The 19721-nt window shown below is 46.0% G+C and overlaps 1 protein-coding gene across 1 annotated transcript in view; it reads left to right on the forward strand.

Moving 5' to 3' along the window:
• Positions 1–238: 238 nt before the first annotated feature.
• Positions 239–19721, forward strand: part of EFNB3 (ephrin B3) — a gene marked incomplete at its 5' end in the record, with an annotated part of 73502 nt that continues 54019 nt past the window's right edge. Inside the window, one exon of the mRNA XM_077917810.1 lies at positions 239–303. Coding sequence (XP_077773936.1) covers positions 239–303 — 65 coding nt within the window. The remainder of the gene's footprint in view (positions 304–19721) is intronic.

The following is a 19721-nucleotide window of genomic DNA, read 5'->3' on the forward strand; positions in this document are numbered from 1 at the left end:
GGGGCGAAATCTATGTGTGCATTATTATTATTTTTAAAAAAAGAAATGAAATCTTACTTGGATTCTCGAGTTGGCAAAACCCTGGACTCAAAAACCAGAGAATCTAGGGAAATACAATATCCCTTGTGCTTTGGTGCGGGTAGTTGTGGTGGTCAGATTTCAAGGGAGTCCTTCTACAGAAGGCGAGTTTCACACCAGTTTCGCTCCAGCTCCTTCACATTTTTAATACATTCCCCTTTTTGCAAAACCCTACTCCTGTGGGTTTCATCCGGCCGGGTTAGGAGGACAAGACTTGCAACTGGGGTGAGAATTTGATTCTTGGGTTTGCATCAAGAGCTGTTTGTTTTAAATATATATATATATATATATATATATATATATATATATATATATACACAGTATATCCAGATTGAGGCAAGTTTTGATTCCAGTGTCTTCCTCTCCTTAAATGTGGTTTCCTTCTCTCTCCCTCCCCTCTTAGCCCTGAAGAGTTTATTTTGATAACTGACTAGTTAGGCGAGGTTTATGCCTGACTCCACAGGGTATTGAAAGATAACTTGCATTTGAAAGTTCCAGCCACCCCTATCTGCAAAACAGCACTACCAAAGAGTTGTCAGCTGTGTCGGTGTGTGTGTGTGTGTGTGTTTTGTGTTCTTAACACCCTGATGCTAAAACACATTTGCTCCTGGAAGTTAATTTCAGTGGAACTCCCCTAATTAAATATGGAATGTCAGCAATCCAGGAGGGTTTGCACCCTCTGTGCGCCGGGGATAACTTAAAAACCATGCTCATCTGTAATCTGAAGATTGAATGATGAGCTTGTATGTGTTGCTGTGATGGACTTTTTTCCTCTCTTTTTGCAAAGCAGCTGCTGCAAGAGATTTTCCGCGCACTTGATGTTTGGTTGGTTCCATAATGGTTGTTGAAAAGGCACTGGGGCTTGTGGAGGTGTGTTGGTGTGCAAGCCTTGGTGCTTTCAACTTTTTTTTGGCGATTTGGGTGGGTCTGTGCAGACTGGGTTCTGTAATTATCTGTGTTCCTCTTTTGTGTGCTCACGTTCACTCCTGTCTCTGTCTCTCTCTTTGTATGTGTGGATTAAATGTTCAAAACGCACAAATCCTTTTTTGGGGGGGCGGGCAGGCAGGGGGCACCCCCCCCCCCCCGCTTGGGAAGTTGTTCTGCGGTGCATTGAAATGAATGGGCAGGACAGGAAGTTCTTATGCGCTGCCCATTTTTGTAAAATGCATGTGGTCGCATGCAGACACACACACACACACTCTCCCTCCCAGATCACAGCTTTAATAGGTCAGACTAAAAACATACTTTTATTTCTTGCTCCTCTTTTCTCTGAGTTTCCAAAACTGGTCAGTTTTCCCCTTGAGCTGGTTGAGGTGTTCTTGAGATGGGATGAATACTTTCTCTCCACCCCCTCTCTCTCTACACACACACACACACACACACACACACACTGCTGCTTGAGTCCCAGAAACTGACTCCCATCTGTTAACAATTGTGGCTAAACCCCCAAAAACTTCTGAAACCCTAGTCCTCCTTGCACAATTTTTTTTCCTCTTCTCCTTAAGCAAGGAGGAGGTTGGATTGGAATAATTTACATAGGAGCCGAGATTCAGCATCACATCATTTTTTATTTTTTATTTTTGAAAAAAGAAAAACACAGTGTTGGGGAATTGGGGAGGGAACTGGGGGGGCGGGGAGAGAAAGGGAGAGGAAAGCAAGGCGGTTGTTTGTCAGAAAAATCTCTCTCTCTCTCGCACTTGGGGGAAAAAAACCTGTGATTCATAAGTGCTACAATTTGCGCTCTGTCGCCATGCGAGGCAACGCTTCCTAGCAACAGAAATATATATTAGAACTTAATAGGCCTATTTGCCTAAATCATGGTGTGTGTGTGTGTGCATGTGCGTTTTTCTCTTTCTTTCTACCTTTTCTCTCACCTTAGAAATCTCCAAATGGAGGAGGGGAAATTACGTTTTTTAAAACATCACACATTTCCTCCCCCCCCTCGCCCACTCCTTGATAAATGTGCACATCTGATCACCGAAACTCTGTTGGAAACAATCAAAAGGGACTGAGGGGCAGGTTCCCCACATTTACTTATTTAGAAATTGCAAACCCGAGCAGAGCAGGCCTCCAGCCTCTCTCTCGTTTCTCTTGGTTTTGTGGCCACAATTCAGTGGGAAATTTCTCCAGCATAGAAGCCCCATAGGAATGAATGGGTTTGGCAAGAACGCAGACTGCCTCCAGCCCAAGGCCACCTTCATGCCGGCGGGGCTCCCACAGCAGAACTTTGCCAAAAAAAAATTCAACATACAAACTGCTGCTTTCTTGTAGTTTTTAAAATTTATTCCCATTTGTGTCCCAGCAGAGGTATTCCCCCCCCCCCCCATTGGTGGAATCTCTCCTGTTTGGGGATTTTGGAGGGTGGAGGAGTGCCATTATTATTATTATTATTATTATTATTATTATCCTGCAGATTTAGGTCTGAAAGGGGAAGGATGGGCCAGAGGAAAGAGTGGTGCAGGCAGCTTCAGCTAGTTAGCGTGGCGTAAAAAAATTAGGGAAGGGGGAGCGCTTCTCTCCACTGGATAAAATGTGGGCAAAGAGGGGAAATACCCTCAGAAGCTCTGGCCTGTGGGCTGCCCGCGATTGTTTAAAACCAAGCAAGCGAAGGTTGTTTCTCAGAGGAAAAGTTGTTGTTTCCCGAGAACCCACACAGAGCAATCGCTTTTAAAATTGTTCTGCCCAACTCAGCAAAGATTGTGTAGCTTGAGCGTATATCTTTTCCTATCCATTTTGTGGCTGGGGGTTTTTCCTCCCCGCTCTCTTAACTCATCTCAGGCCCCCTCAGAAGAAAGAGAGAGTTTCGCATGAGTTGTGCATCTTTTTTTGTGACTCCCGCAGCCGCCACTTCTGGCGTGCGAGTTTGGTGTGAGTCGGAATATTTGTGTTTGTGTCTGTTGTGCGTACCTGTTGGGTTCCCCTCCCAAGCCAGATGGCTGCAATAGATTAATCAACTTAGAAAGCTTTTTTTAAAAGTTGATTGATCTGCTGCCTCGGTTGTCTTAATGGCGTATGGTTGTTTGTGAGGAGGTGATATTGGTCCCGGCGAATGACTGCTGCAAAGGTCACGCAGATACATTAAAGGCAGGCTTTCCTTCCGGCAAGAGCTTTTGATTTTTAAATAGTTGCGTCCTTGCGCTTTCCTCCCATATCTCGGCGAGCTGAGGTTCCCGTAATGTGCAAATTTATTTAAATGCGACGAGTTAATGAGTCAATAAATTGGTTGACCGCCGTATCAAAAAGGGTCTTTTCGAAAGTAAAGGTTGCGATTCTTTCGTTCTGGGGTCCGTCTCAGCCGGAAGGGTGTTTGTGGAGGGAGGGGGGGGGAAAACACCCACCTGTGGTGGTTATTGTGGCAAAAATAAATAAATTGCGTACGTCTAAAAGGATGTGAGAGTTGAATGCAATATCTCCCCCTCCCTGGAGTTGCTCATCTATTCTTTATTATTATCATCTTTCTTTCCCAGTGAAAAAAAGGAGAGTGTGCTTTGCATTTCTTGCCTTCGCGATCAGATGGCAAACATTTTAGCCCCAGAGATGGGATGTCATGTCCTCCAAGGGATCTGAATTCGTCCTCTTCTGGTTTCTCGCAACCCAGCCCTCTTGGAAATTCTGCCACACCCTGTAGACTTGGCTGAGATGGCTCTCAAGTGTCCCGGTGTCCCTGTGACACTTCATCTCATTGTGGATTGCGAACCCGCGGGTATCTCCTTTAATTCCCCTTCGTCCACACGGCTTTCTCCTCGAAATCCTGCTGTTCCCGCAACTTCCCTTTCCCCTAAATCCAGAGATTACCCATGCGACCGTTGTGGCTCTCTCCTATTCGGATTTTTCAAAACGTAGGGAATCTTTGGATTTAGATAGCGGGACAGCGTTGGACGGCAGGAGTTGGAGGAGATATTAAGCCGAGATGTGGACGGGGGAGCCCTTCATCTCTTTCGGGTGGCAATGTGCCTTTAAAAGTGTGAATCCCGTAAGTGGAGAATCTCCTGCAGCCTGGTTTTGATCAGGTGTGTTTCTGCGCCTGCCCTCAATGTTCATCCTTGTTGGCACCCATCTTGTCTCGAGAGTCAATGGAGTGTGCCTCCGGGGGTGAAGTCAAACTGCTACGTTAGCTTGTCCCCGGGGCACAATCCTGGGAGGTGTGTCTGGAGGTCCCGGGCTGCCCAGGTGACAAGACCCCTCTCTTGGCTTCACTGATGTGGTCCAAAGGGAATCAGAGCAAGACGTTTGACACCAGGCGTCGTATCTGCGCAGGCGCAGCGGACCAGAGGTGCATGCCGATCACACATGACCACAGACCTACGGCCTGCCTCCGTGTCGGGCGGACAAGGTGTGTGACCTTCCAGATCATGTTGAACTGTAACTCCCATCATCCGTCACCGCTAGCCATGCTGGCAGGAACTGCTGTGGGTTAGCAGTCCAGAAAACATATGAAGAGAAGCTCCATCACTTCCTTGCCTTGCGCAGAAGGTGCTTTCATCCCCCAGCCGTGAAAGAACTCAGGCTGGACAGCTTGGTTGGTTAGAGTAGGGTGCCGATAATGCCAAGGTTGCAGGTTTGATCCCCGTATGGGACAGCTGCACATTCATGCCTTGTAGGGGGTAATAATAATAATAATAATAATAATAGTAGTAATAATAATAATAATAATAATAATAATAATAATAATAATAATACCCCATTCATCTGGCTGGGTTTCTCCAGCCACTCTGGGTGGCTTCCAACAGAATATTAAAATACAATAACATTAAAAGCTTCCCTAAACAGGGCTGTCTTCAGATGTCTTCTAAAAGTCTGGTAGTTGTTTTTCTCTTTGACATCTGGTGGGAGGGCGTTCCACAGGGCGGGCGCCACCACCGAGAAGGCCCTCTGCCTGGTTCCCTGTAACTTGGCTTCTCGCAGCGAGGGAACCGCCAGAAGGCCCTTGGAGCTGGACTCAGTGTCCGGGCAGAGCGATGGGGGTGGAGATGCTCCTTCAGGTATACTGGGCCGAGGACGTTTAGGGCTTTCAAGGTCAGCACAAACACTTTGAATTTTGCTCGGAAACGTCCTGGGAGCCAGTGTAGGTGTTTCAAGACCGGTGTTATATGGTCTCGGCGGCTGCTCCCAGTCCCCAGTCTGGCTGCCACATTCTGGATTAGTTGCAGTTTCCGGGTCACCTTCAAAGGTAGCCCCACGTAGAGCGCATTGCAGTAGTCCGAGCGAGAGATAACTAGAGCATGCACCACTCTGGTGAGACATTCTGCGGTTGAACTAGAGCAGGCACCCCCAACCTTTGGCCCTCCAGATGTCTCGAGACTACAATTCCCATCATCCCTGTGCACTGGTCCTGTTAGCTAGGGATCATGGGAGTTGTAGGCCAAAACATCTGGAGGGCTGCAGGTTGGGGATGCGTGGACCAGAGGATGCTCGGGGTCCCTCTGTGATTCTAAGTCCATCGCCCTCTCCCCTTTTCAGCTCTGGATTTTAATCTTCCAGCTCCAACTCGGTGGCTCCGCCATTTCCACGGATCAAAACCCTCACTTCCCCCGGAAGCATGAGTGATGGAAGCGTTGTGAAGGGGAAAAGCCCTTTGGCTTGCCCCAACAATGAATATTTAAGCCGGCGAAAGTACGCAGAGACGTTCTGTGTGCATTGCAGTGGGAGGCTGTGCCTCGTTCTAATCTGCGGCTCGGATGTGTTTGGGCAACGGATTTCTATATTTCCCGAAAAGGATTGTTCCGTTCTTTTATTTATTGAAGTGGGCTGCTTTGGGAGGCCTTAGGACCTGAAAGGCAGCGGGCAAATTTCGGGTGTGTGTGTGTGTGTGTCTGTGTGTGTCAGACCAGCACATTAGTCGCATCAATGTCCAAAACGCTTTCAAGCAAAGTTGTCCTGGTGTTGTTTTCTCTGTCGTGGCCACAGCTTGTCCCATGTTTCGACTCACTGCCCAGTGGAGCAGTTAACTAGTTTTTTTAGGTTCTGTTTTAATGGAAAGCTCCCCTCTTTAGATTGGGGGTTGTTTCCACCTCTTTCAAAACGTAGTGACCCCCCCAAAGTCCTGCCCTCATGACACAACATGATGGCACAAACAGCCTGGGAACTGCAGGCTTCTTCATTTTTTACAGGCCGGATTCTGCAATTGCAGCAATAGGAAAGACCGTGGCTCTTTGGCCAGGGGTCAGCAAACTTTGTCAGCAGGGGGCCGGTCCACTGTCCCTCAGACCTTGTGGGGGGCCGGACTATATTTTGAAAAAATAATAATGAACGAATTCCTATGCCCCACAAATAACCCAGAGATGCATTTTAGATAAAAGGACACATTCTACTCATGTAAAAACATGCTGATTTGTGGACTGTCCGCACACCGGATTTAGAAGGCGATTGGGCCAGATCCGGCCCCCGGGCCTTAGTTTGCCTACCCATGCTCTATGGCAGTCCAGAAAGCTCAGACATTAAATCCCTGACATCTCTGATGTCAGAAAGCAAGCGATGCAAAAGACCTTTCTCGGTCCAAGACCCTGGCAGACCACTGGGCTCGATAGGGAAGGGGTTGCCCTGACGAAGAGCGTCTGTTTTTCGTCTGCAAAAGTTGCCGGATTCAATCCCCGGCGGGTAGGGCTGGGAATGTCTCCTTCCTGAAACCTTGCCAGGCAAGAACTGAGCTAAGGTCTAACTCGGTGTATAAGGCAGTTTTTCCACGTAGAAAACTGGCCTGGTGGAAGGCGATTCCTGAGATCTGTGGATGAAGGGCAGTATACATATTGAATAAATAAAAATATTTGAGGGGCACACTTATTTTGGGCCGTGCGCCTCACGTTTGGGACATTGCTTTACGTTGCGTTGCAAGCTGTGTTTATGCGACAGGGTAGCTGTCTGATACGACCATCTCACCCCCGGTGAGGAAAGTTGTGTGGCTTTTTGGGCCGCAAGCCCCGATAAACCTATACAGTACGGCTGCATCTAGCGCATGGGTTCAGTTCCAAAGGTTCCATGTATACACGAAAATCCTGTGCACCCGAAATCTTGGAGCTCTCCTTCAGCTAACAGGTATGGGAAGGAGAGAGGGACTTGCCTAGCAAGCAAGGCGGAGAGTTTAAAAGCTGTTTTTGTGCTGGGTAACCCAAGGGGACGACCCCATGCAAAAATAAATTTTAAGCTCTCTGCTTTCTTGGAGTTGACTTGCGCCGTTTCCACCAACCGCACAGGGTTGAAATCGCGCAAGTTAAAATGTGCGTTAGAGGTGGTCGAACAGTGCCGTGGATTTATCTGAGCTCTGGCGCGCTAATTTGGATTAAAAACTTTGCAGGAGTTCTCGTACCCCTTGCCCCGGGTGGGGGAGTGTCTCATGTGACGCTCTGCTCAGTTGCGTCAACTTTAGCCTGCACCCCAGAATTGTGTACAGACTGAGAAGTCGTTCGGTCTGCTCATCCTATCTGGCAATGATATTTATTTCTGAAAAGATTGTTTTGGCTTCCCTCTTCTCTCCTGTTATCACAGGTAGGGCAGATCCACATCAGAAGCGGGCGGGCGGTTGTTCAGGATCTACTGGTAAATCGTCTCCGAATGATTTATAGTAGATCATCCCTGTTTAAAACTTCTCAGCAACTGAGGAACACCTTTTCTGCCTTAAACGAAGCTGCTGAAACGTTGAAAACTTGGGAAGAGCCAAGAGTGGACTTTTGTTATGCGAGCTCGGTTCTGTTCCGGTGCTGAGAACAAATGTGCTCCCAGGTTCTCGCTATTTCCAGGTGGGATTTAATTCCGGAAATTCGGGCCGAGGAGTTGCAGTTGCCTGGGATGTGCTGTGCAACAAACTCTCTTCCCCAGAAGACCAGACTTTCTAGCGATAAGGAAAGTGATACTGGAAAGTGTCGGATAATAACACTTGCTCTGACGCCACGCCGTCTAACCTCCCTGAAAACAGATTGTGATGAATGCTAAATAAAAGGGAGGCTCCTGTAAGGTTTGAATGGATTCTGCTTTTTGCATGTGGTTGGCATATCTTTGGGTCTCCGTAAAAAGTAAAGTAGATTTGACAGACTTAAATTCTATCCACCCCTAATCTACGCAACAAACTTGCATATCTGTTTTTGATTACCAGTTTTAGCCAGCTTGGTTTTCCTCGTGCCCACCCTGAAAGGATCTTGGGAATTGTAGTTTTGGTGGAGATGCCAAGACCTCAAAGAAATTCTCAGCCTCCTTCGCACAGTTTCCTGGAGAGAACGCCATTTTGAAATCTGTTGCGTGCAGATGGATTCAACCGGAGTGTCAGACACCAAAAGACTGCTAGCCTGACCCAACGCACAGTCTGTTTTTTTGGCCTATAGGAGGGCATGGGTAGATGTGTAAAAGATCTGGGAGGATTTGAGATTTTGCATGAAAATGTTTTCTCCTTGTTGGTTATCTGAGAATAAGCTGCAGGCCTGCTCATTTATTCACAAAAGTATTTATGTACCATCTCGTGTACAATATCAGTTGGGTGTAAGACTATGGATACTTTAATATAATAAAAAAGACAAAATACCATGCAGACATTAGAAAGTACCAAATGATCATTTAGAATGACTGGCCAATCATAAGAAAAATTAAACAGATCAGGCCCGTTGGCATAAAAAGGTATTCACGAGATACCCAAAAGTCAGAGGCGAGGATGACTAATGAATCTCCGCTGGAAGTGTGTTGTTGTTGTGTTTAATTATATCCTGCCCTTTCCCTAGGGTGGGACTCGAGGCGCCTTACGCAAATTAAAACACAGATAAAACACAGAAGGCTATGAACGCCTAAAAGATAATAGTTAAAAGGCAAAGAAACAACAATAAAAATGAATTTATTGAACTACAAATAGTATAGTAAAAAAAAGCACAACACTTTTTAAAAAGCCCTTTCCTTAAAAAAAAAACCTGTCAGTCCCCCAAAGCCAGTCAGAATAAAAGTCTTTTGTTGTCCTGCCTGCAGAAGGACAGCAAAGAGGGAGCCTGTCTGGCTTCTCTAAGCAGGGAGTTCCAAAGTTGCCTGGGAGCAGCCACCACCAAGAAGGCCCTGCCCCGCGTCCCTGTGAGGGTGGCGGGAGCGAGAGAAAGGCCTCCCCCAAAGGTCCCAGAGCCCAGGCAGATTCAAAGGGGAGAAAAGGGCCCTTCAAATAGTCAGAGCCTAAGCCAGATAGGGATTTATAACTCATAACCGTCCGTGTGAATTGTGAGCAGTGTCCATCTCTGTTTTAAGGTGGTTTGGAAGCCATGTTGGCGGCGGCTGAGGAGCAAGGCCTTTGGGTCCTAGCGGGTAGCTCCGTGAAGACGCCAACGCTCTGTGTGGCAGCGGCTAGGGAAGAAGCAAATTCGGCGCGAGGGATCGCGATCTGCAAATAAAAACAATAATAGAGCATACTGCTGCCATGCGTGAACCTATGGGGCGACCGCGCTTGGGACGCCGTGTATAGTTCTGGTCACCCCAGAGAAAAGTTTCTTCCCTCTTTTGCAATCCTAGAACCCAGGGCCGTTTGGTGCAGCTGGGCTGGGGAAGGTGAAAGAAAGTGCTTCTCATGCCGTGTTGTCCAAACAGTGGGCTACGCTCCTGCAAGTGACGGACGCCATCTTGGAAGGCTTTGCAAAAGGGTTAGGCGAGTTCCCGGAGGACGGAGGTTGTCTGTGGCTGCTAGGCCGTGATTTCCCTCCATCGTTTGTTGGAAACCACGAGAGGGGAGAGTCCTGCTTGCGGTCTTCCAAAGAGAACAGGACGCTGGGCTCGATGGACCTTGGCCCTGACCCAGCAGGGCTTTCTGCTTACGTTCACACATGCACGCCGACACTTGAGATCCTTGCGTCATACTAAGGGGATACTAAGATGGATACTATAAAAAACAATACAGCAAAGCAATAAAAAAACACAAAAACATTTAAAAACAAAAACATTTAAAAACACATCCAGTATTTCCATATCTTTGTCTTTCATTTACTTGTTTCATCGACCTCCTCACACCTCCCTTTTTTGTATTCTAATTCAATTAACTATTTCAGCAAATCCTTTCCATCTTTCTCAATTTTTGTTCTATAATTTACCTTAACACAATCTGACCTTAAATTTTACACTTTGGCCCATTAACAATCCATTTTTACTTAGTTCTTTATGACACTTCTGCTAAAACCATGTAACTTTATTCCAGCATCCTTCTAGCATTCATTAATTTTACAATGTTTCCGTAAATATACTTAAAATTTTTTCCAATCTTCGTCCACCGACTCTTCTCCCTGGTCTCGGATTCTGCCAGTCATTTCCGCCAATTCCATATAGTCCATCAGCTTCATCTACCATTCTTCCCGGGTGGGTAGCCTGTCTGCTTTTGCCTCGGTTTCCCCCGCAGGAAACAACCGCAGCCTTCATCTCAGGGGTGTTGCCTCTTGCGACGAATGCCGGCAATGTTTCCTAACCTCTCCGCATGGAAAGGAGTCCTCTTGCGAGTTTTACGCGGAGATTTTCCGGCCCCGCCGCGGCCTTGCTGCGTAACCCGCAAGCCCCCTCGCCGACGTTGACCCAATAAAAGTGATCCGCTTACCTGTTTCGGTTTGGCAGCTGTAAAAACCAGCAGTCAATCTGGGTGTAGCTTTGACGGCTCGGCTCCTTGTAAAATATTTTCTTCCTCTTGACACCTGGGGAGTTGCCTGTGATTCCTTGGCAAACAGATGTCAAATTGTTTAAGGCGTTTTTTGTCTTTATCTCCTGTCAGGCAATTCGGCACGAAGAATATATTCTTCCCGTTTGCCACTAGGAAACGCCACCCCTTTGCCGAAAATGTGACATTTATGATAGGTAAGAATCTCACATCTCGAGTGCTTCTGTGGAGTCAGTCTGGCACTCGTTTTGATTTTTCTCTCTTCCCCCCCGTTTTTTTTTAAACTGCTGCATCCAGGTTTTATCCTTCCTTGCAAATGAAAAACCAGCCGATCTGAAGTCACTTGACATTGTCCCTTACGGGGGCTTTTGGCCTTGATGGTCCTTGGTCCCCCCCCCCCCCGAAACCACGTGTGGCAAACTGTAATCTGTTTCTGATTGTAGCCTTTATACTCTTTTGTCTTGCCGAGTAATCTTGTGGAGAGGATTCGGGGCGTGAGGGGTCCTGCCCTCGCCTCTGCGGCAAGGTCCGGTTGGATGACCTTCATGGTCTTTTGCAGAGATGTAATTGCATAACGCGGTACTTTTCCTTCAGAAGCCTATCATTTTAGAGGAGGCATTGCGTGCTGGTGATTTCTTTTCCCTTCCTTTGGAAAAAAAGAGAGACTTTTGTGTGTGTGTACGCACCGTACATTTAAAGCACGTCCCCGCTCCTTTGCAAAGAATCTTGGGAAATGTAGCTCTGTGAGGTGTAAACTATAGTTTCCAGGATTCCCTGAGGGAAAGACGCACTTTAATGGTATTGTGTGTGTGTGTGTATACAGTCATACCTCAGGATGAATAAGCTTCAGCTTAAATATTTTCGGGTTGCGCTCCACGGCGACCCGGAAGTAACAGAGCGCGTCACTTCCGGGTTTCGCCACTCGCACATGCGCAGACGCTCAAAATGAGGTCACGCGCATGCATGGAAGCGGCGAAACACGACCCGCAGACACACAGTCGCGTCTTACGTTCGCTTCAGGATGCAAACGGGGCTCCGGAACGGATCCCGTTCGCATCCAGAGGTACCACTGTACAGTGGTACCTCAGGTTACATGCGCTTCAGGTTACAGACTCCGCTAACCCAGAAATAGTGCTTCCGGTTAAGAACTTTGCTTCAGGATGAGAACAGAAATCGTGGTCTGGCAGCGCGGTGGCAGCAGGAGGCCCCATTAGCTAAAGTGGTGCTTCAGGTTAAGAACAGTTTCAGGTTAAGAACAGACCTCCGGAACGAATTAAGTACTTAACCTGAGGTACCACTGTATTCCACTTTTACTTCCAAGGAGGTTCACCTGGTTTTCCTCCTCTGCATTTTCTCTTCACATCAACCCTGCAAGGTGGGTGAGGCTGTGCGTGGCCCAAGGGCATCCAGTGAGCCTTATGGCTGAGCGCGGATTCAAACCTGGCTGCCAAGTCCGCTCTGCCCGGGGGTGATTCCCAGACCATGCAGATGGATGGCACAAGAGTCCCTTTGATCATGTGCAGAGTGCCTTTTCCTCGCGACCGGTTTTCACGAACGGTGCGTGATGCCACAAGGAATAATGCTGAACGCTGAAGCCCAGCCTGATTTCCTCTCTTGTCTCTCAGAAGTCTGGAATTATTCCAAAACCATTCCCGGTTTTATGTACTTCAGACCCACTGTCTCAACACCATCGCCACAGCCGCCTTCAAGTCCCTCAGGCCGTTTGGGATAAACGAGATATTTTAAAATTAAAGTGATGTCTTTTTTTCTCTCTGGAGCAACAAACCGAACGAAACCGGGGTTTTCTGCCTCCTCGTTTTAAACAAATAAACAAATCTCCCGAATTTCGACACTGAATCTCTCAAATGCGTCTTTGGGGCGGATGCACAGATGTTTATGCGGCAAAAAAGTTGCTGTTGTTTTGCAGGCCCTCCGAGTGCCTTCCGGAAGGTTCCGTTTTGTTGTAGGCGTAAGGAAACATCTTTTACAAATTCATATTTCCACATTGCTTATTAACGGTTGCAACATTGAGGGGCAGATCCCGGTATGCATATGCATATGTGCCATTGCCAAATATTACATTGGAACAAAGTGTTAACGATTGCGCAGCTGCCCCAGCCCAGAAAAAATCCATCCGTCTTGAAACCCATGCGAATTTAGATGGGGGTGGTGTTGACAGCTACATCGCCTATTCTGATACCCAGATTCCCAGATATTTTTCACCAGCTCTGATCAGTGAGGCAGTACGATTAATCAACAAATGTTTTAATCACGGGTTAAAACTTTGCTGCCGGATAGTTCTGTTAGCTTATCAATCAAAAGCTTGGTTGTTGTTGTTTAGTCTTGTCCGACTCTTCGTGACCCCCTGGACCAGAGCACGCCAGGCACCCCTGTCTTCCACTGCCTCCCGCAGTTTGCTCAAACTCATTTTAGTAGCTTCGAGAACACTGCCCCACCATCTCGTCCTCTGTCGTCCCCTTCTCCTTGCGCCCTCCATCTTTCCCAACATCAGGGTCTTTTCCAGGGAGTCTTCTCTTCTCATGAGGTGGCCAAAGTCTTGGAGCCTCAGCTTCAGGATCCGTCCTTCCAGTGAGCACTCAGGGCTGATTTCCTTCAGAATGGAGAGGTTTGATCTTCTTGCAGTCCATGGGACTCTCCAGAGTCTCCTCCAGCACCAGAATTCAAAAGCATCCATTCCTTGGCGATCAGCCTTCTTGACGGTCCAGCTCTCACTTCCATACATCACTACTGGGACAACCAGAGCTTTTACTATACGGACCTTTGTCGGCAAGGTGATGTCTCTGCTTTTTAAGAAGCTGTTTAGGTTTGTCATTGCTTTTCTCCCAAGAAGCAGGCGTCTTTTAATTTCGTGGCTGCTGTCACCATCTGCAGTGATCATGGAGCCCAAGAAAGTAAAATCTCTCACTGCCTCCATTTCTTCCCCTTCTATTTGCCAGGAGGTAATGGGACCAGTGGCCATGATCTTAGGTTTTTTTTTAATGTTGAGCTTCAGACCATATTTTGCGCTCTCCTCTTTCACCCTTATTAAGAGGTTCTTTAATTCCTCCTCAAATCGAAAGCTGGATAACACTAAATTTACTTTTTTAAAAACAACAACTGCAAAAGACCTTGTTTGACCATCTTCTGTGCAGACAGGGATATGGGTTGTAAACAAGGCTCTGGAAGTGATCTATTGTACACAAGGCCTCTGGTTCTCTTTCTTGTTTCTGACCGATCATTAGGCTCACAAAAAACCCCACACCCAGCTAGGAAACCCAGGAGGTGCAATTCTTCAGGATCCTGATTATATTTTGGGCAAGGGTTCCCATGGACCGAAGTTCATCCAGGTGTGTCTGTGATTGTTCTTAGGTGAGCAGGATGGGCCAGAAGTGATGGGGAGGAGGCAGCCTGGTACCCAGAAGTCCAGTCTTGGTTCCATCTTGATGCCGTATGATTTTTAATTGTATTTTCACTGCTCTTTTCTCTCTCTCCCCCTCCTTATTCATTGCATTTCACTGTACTGCAGCTTGAATTCCGTAGAATTGTTCTTAACGCAATAAAATGCAACGGATAAGAAATAAAGGAAGCGATGGAAGTGCAGTCGAAACCCGGAAGCATCTGGCACAGAGGGAAAGTGGGGAGAAATCATTAAGTGGTCCATCAAGAGCCTTGGAAAATCCTGCCTCTTGTTCATCTGAAATTTGGGGGTTTTGGGGGTGAGGTGGTTGGATGCTATTTGCCATTATCCTTCACCCAGCAGACCTGGAGACCAACCGCAGCTTCCTTTAAGACGAGACCTTTCGTGTTTGCGAAGATTGCTATCGTGTTCACTCTCGGCCTTCCCAACCCCTAGCTAAACCACTCCAGCTCATTTGACCTTTACTAGATATTTTCTTCCCCAAGCCTCAAAAAGCATTTTGGGGCATCTAGGATCTCCCCCACTATTTTTCACAAGGGATCGTAAGCGAGGGCCTTATCTTGGGAGAGAGGGCAGTTTGCCGGCTGGGGCAAGTCTTTTGCAGATGTTTTTCACGACGGGGCTAGTGGCAATAAATTCCTACTGCTTTCAAGGGATAAAGCAGGTTTCTTGTTTTTTTGGTGGGGTTTTTTTTTTTTGCAAATTGACCCGATGTATTCCGGCGGATTTTCGTAAAAAGTGTACATGTGGTTTTGTGGCGGTTTCCACAGGGCAGTTTTGCTATAAACCTCTAAGAACATAAGAAGAGGAGGCCCAATGGCCCATCATAGTCCAGCAACCTGTTCTCTCATAGTGGCCAACCAGGTGTCCATGGTGGGAACCCCACGATCAGGATTCGAACACAAGACCCCTCTCTCTTCCTGCGGTTTCCAGCAACTGCTGTTCAGAAGATTTGCTGCCTCCGTGGCTTGTAGTCCCCCGTAGTCCTCTCTTCCATGAATTTGTAAAAACCTCTGTTAAAACTAGCCGGTTTGCTGCCCGCTGCTACTTCCTGTGCGAGTGAGTCCAATAGTTTAACACAGTTAATCCTCTGAGCAGGTTTAATACTGGATACGACCCCTGGTCCTGTTCCTTCATACAAATTTATTTATTTTTATTTTTTCCCAAAAAATTATTAGTTTTCCAAATTTATAACAAACATATCCACAAACATAAAAAGAAAACATCAAACAAACAAACATATATCCTGGCTGTAGAAATTCCACTTTTGTTATCGTTGTTAAGTGACTTTCCTCGAATCCCCCTGGCTGAGTTTCCATATAAATCATTCTAGCAGTTTTCCAAACCTGATTTCTCATAAAATTTACTTAGTCCATTAACATCTATCTTTCTTTACATTTTAACTTTTATCCATAGTATTCTACAACATCACCTAATTCAGGGGTCTGCAACCTTTAAGACAAAAAGAGCCACTTGGACCCGTTTCCGAAGGGAAAAAAAACTGGGAGCCGCAAAACTCGTCATTATGAAAATAACTTTTTTGTCACTTTTTTATTATTTCTTTGTTTGACCCCTCAGAATTACTCCTCCTCATAGAAATAAATGTTAAGTTAGCAAGTTACCTTTGTGTGTGTGTGTGTGTGTGTTCTTCACTCCCCTTCAAAACAGTGACCGACGTACATGCCAGTACAGCGCCCGCCACAGTGGGGAGTGTCGGGGCGCACAATGCGCCTCCTCCCCTCGCAAGTATCCGCCCCGGAGCCGCGGCAAAGGTGTAAAAGAGCCACATGCGGCTCCGGAGCCGCAGGTTGCAGACCCCTGACCTAATTAAACCCTAGGCCAATCTGACACTCGCAAGTAATTCTATTTAAGTTATCTTAACATATTTAACTAAATAGTCTTTGAATTTTTTCCATTCCTCTTGATACTCCTCCTCCTTCGGGTCGCGGACTCTTCCGGTCAGGTCGGTCCTTCATACAAATTTAGGGCAGTATCCACATGACACTGAATACTGAACCTGTGTCATCTTCTCATTCCTTCTTCTTTGGCGATCCCTCGTAGCCGAGTAAGATTGTCTTCCATAAACACAGCTTTATCAATGAGTCCGTAAGTGACTATGGAGGCCAATTCTGGATCCACACGTCCTTCCACAGTGGGGACATTGGTTTCCGGGCAGGAGCTGATCATGGTGTGGATTTGCCAAGCGTGCCTTCCTCTTAGCGCGTTTCTCCCTTGCGTCCTGAGTTCGAGTGTCTTCAAAGCCCATGACACCTTTGGGTAAAGGCTGTTCTCCAACTGGAGCGCTCGCAGGCCAGTGTTTCCCAATTGTCAGTGTTTATACTACAATTTTTAAGGTTTGCTTTGAGGCAGTCTTTGAACCTCTTTTGTTGACCATTACGCTTTCCATTTCTGAGTTCAGTTCATTCTCATTTACTTACCACTTCCATGGAAAATCATCCAGTAAGTTGAAACAAAGCTTAAGGCCCTGTAGGAACCATCAGTCTGGTATAAACTGGGGGCAGAGAATACGGGATGGGGCCTTCGGATGAGGACAGTGTTATGCAGACTTGCGTGCATAAGCAGAACAGTCCATTATTATTATTATTATTATTATTATTATTATTATTATTATTAATCTGTTGGTATACCACATATCTCAGGGTGGTTCACAATTAAAATTCAAGCGAAAACCACAAAATGCATAGTAGAAATAACAGCAGCAGCAGCAGCAACAACAAACCAATACCCCTTCCCACAACCAGGGATAGAAATTAGCCCAGGCTCCAGGGGCGAATGGGTCCATTTACGACTGCGTGGAGATCCCTGGGCAAAGCGAAATGTCCCTTAAGAGAAGAAGGCTCTGAAATATTTCCCTTGGAAGTTTGAATTTGTTTTATTCTGTGTTCTTTTATTTGATGTTCCTCCGTGTTGTAAACCGCTTTGAGGTTTGTGTTTTTTAAAGCGGTATAGAAACGAAATGAACAGCAACAAACGACAAATTTCATGGGGGGGGGGGAGAAAACGGCGCCTAGACAGCGCACTGTGGCGGCCGAAACCTAAATTTAAGGTGCTGTTTGGCAATTGGCTTATATACTTGAGATTCTAATACTGCCCGCAACACATTTATAAAATGGCATTGGCTGTTGATCGTGAGTAAGTGATAAACTTCCATGGAAGGCCTGGCAAGAACCTTCAGTGCCATAATATTGCATTAACTCTGTTCAGAAGCACAACATTTCCTCCTGTTAAAAAGATAGTTTGCCATCTCCCCCCTCTCTGCGTTTGTTTCCCCCCCAAAAAACTTTATTGATTTTCCAAAATTTTAAACAAACAAACAAACAAACATAAATCGTAACTGAACTTGGTCCAATCTTAGTAACATTGTTAAATGATTTCCTCAAATTCCCTTGACTGAATTTAATTATATATCATTGTAACGGTTTTCCAAAATAATGTCTCACTTCTGCTTTTTTTTGGGGGGGGGGGTAATAATAATAATAATAATAATAATAATAATAATAATTTTTTATTTATATCCCGCCCTCCCCAGCCGAAGCCGGGCTCAGGATGGCTAACAACAATTAAATAAGACAACATTTTAAAATCATTTCATTAAAAAATTACTTCAAATCAAATTGATGGCAACCATTGGACTAGAGTTCTGTGAAGATTGCCAAAGGAGGGAGTCAGGCTGTGCCTTGGCCAAAGGCTTGGCGGAACAGCTTTGTCTTGCAGGCCCTGCGGAAAGATGTCAAGTCCCACAGGGTCCTAGTCTCTTGACCAGAGATGTTCCCTTTGTGATGGTGCATAGCACCACATTGCACCTGATAAGCCCCAGAATCTCTCTTGCAATACCCCTGAATTTAGGTTTCTCCCCCTTTTCCTTCTTCCCCTAAATTGAGTTTGCAAACCCCCCCCCCCATCCGCACCGCTCCCCACCGAACGAGACCTTTTAAAAGCTCGTAGCGCAATGAGTTCTGTGGTGGTTAATGATGGCTGGGGAGAGCAATAAGGCGCTTTTCAGGTGGGGCACATCTGCTTACAGGTGTTGCAGGATAGCGCATGAAGCTTCGGCATGTGACCGTAAATCCACCTTCCTGTTCGGCCCTCGACTGCTTTTAAAAACTGGTTTCCTGCCCATATTGAAAACCACATTACATTAATTCCTCCCCAGCCCACCCCTGTGCACACAAACGGTGGAAAAAAACAGAAAAAGAACCGGGGGGGGGGGGGGGGAAATCTACAAAGTCTTTTTTTGTATTGTGGTTTTTTCAGCCGCTGCTTTTTTTGTTGTTTCATGGTGCAAATTCGGTTTACGGGGATAACATTTTTGGTTCTTGTCGGGGGGTTTTGGCTAGGCACCGAATGGAAATTGTGTTGACTATAGACGATCTACAAAGAGTTTTGGGTTTGGTTTTTTTAAAAGGGGGGGTCATCTTTCTCTCCTTTGTGCGAGCGACTCTTATGTCCTTTCCACTGCCGTGTGCGCACTTAAATATCTGCTGATGCGGCCCAGTAAATCCCAGCTTTCTCCTTTTATTAAAATCGACAGTTCTGTGTCCCGGAGCCAGGACAGGCTCAGCTGCCTTGGCAGCGAAGTCTCCAAAGACTCCTCTGCTTACGACGTCGAAATTCCCGATAAAATTAAGGAGCAAATAATTGCACGCCCCTAATCGGACTCTGCTAGGGTGTCGCTGGTGTGACCTTCACGCCGTGCAGTGATGGCCGGACCGCCGGCGAAGAAGGAAACCTCCCTTGTACCAGGTCTCCATCGCCTTTGAACCTGATCTAGCATAACTGTTGGCCAGGCAAGGTCCCAAGTGATATCTCGTCTCCTGATAATAAATAAAAGTCTTGACTTAGGCATCAAGATGGGCTGATCGGTCAATTTCAGTTTGTCTCAGGCTCCTAAGTTTCTGCGTCTCAGATCTCCACATTTCCTAATCAGTATGCAACTTTAAAAAATAAATAAATTCAACAGAGGTGTTTTAGCGCTGATTTCTTCCAATACGAGTCATTTGCCCTAATGCATTTATTTAATGCAATATAATGTACCGGTATATATATATTATTTTGGGTTTACAAAAATAATTAAATAAAAAAAATTATTTTGGGTTTATAAATTTACGCATTTATATGCACACTTTGAGCTAGTGTAGCGGCTCCCAACTTTTATGGGTACATAGTCCCATTTTTAACCTCAAGACATTTCCCTGAAGACACCCCCAGCACCCTTGCCCTAATTGTTGTTTATTTTAGGCTCCGCTAAATAGCGAAACCAAACGACGAAAAACCTCATTTGCAACTATGCCAAAGTCAAAGAAAGCAGTAAACATTTATTTATTTCCTCAATGCACCCGCCGACCAGCAAACCAAGTGTTTAGTTCCAAAAGGTATTAAATATGAATTTATTTATTCCTAAATATGAATTCATTCATTCATTCATTTTCCCAGTATACTTACTGATCAAGCCCATTAGCTAATTCAGAAATGTATGAAAGATAACTTTATAGCCATAAATAAATTCCTTCATCCGTTTCCCCGGGATACCCAATGATCAGCAGCCCAACTAATCGATCAGACTGAACTAAAATACAAATTTATTTATTTATTTCCAAGTGATCCGGGTTGAAG

The sequence above is a fragment of the Podarcis muralis genome, chromosome 13 (assembly GCF_964188315.1).
Source record: "Podarcis muralis chromosome 13, rPodMur119.hap1.1, whole genome shotgun sequence".
NCBI classification, from domain to species: domain Eukaryota; kingdom Metazoa; phylum Chordata; class Lepidosauria; order Squamata; family Lacertidae; genus Podarcis; species Podarcis muralis.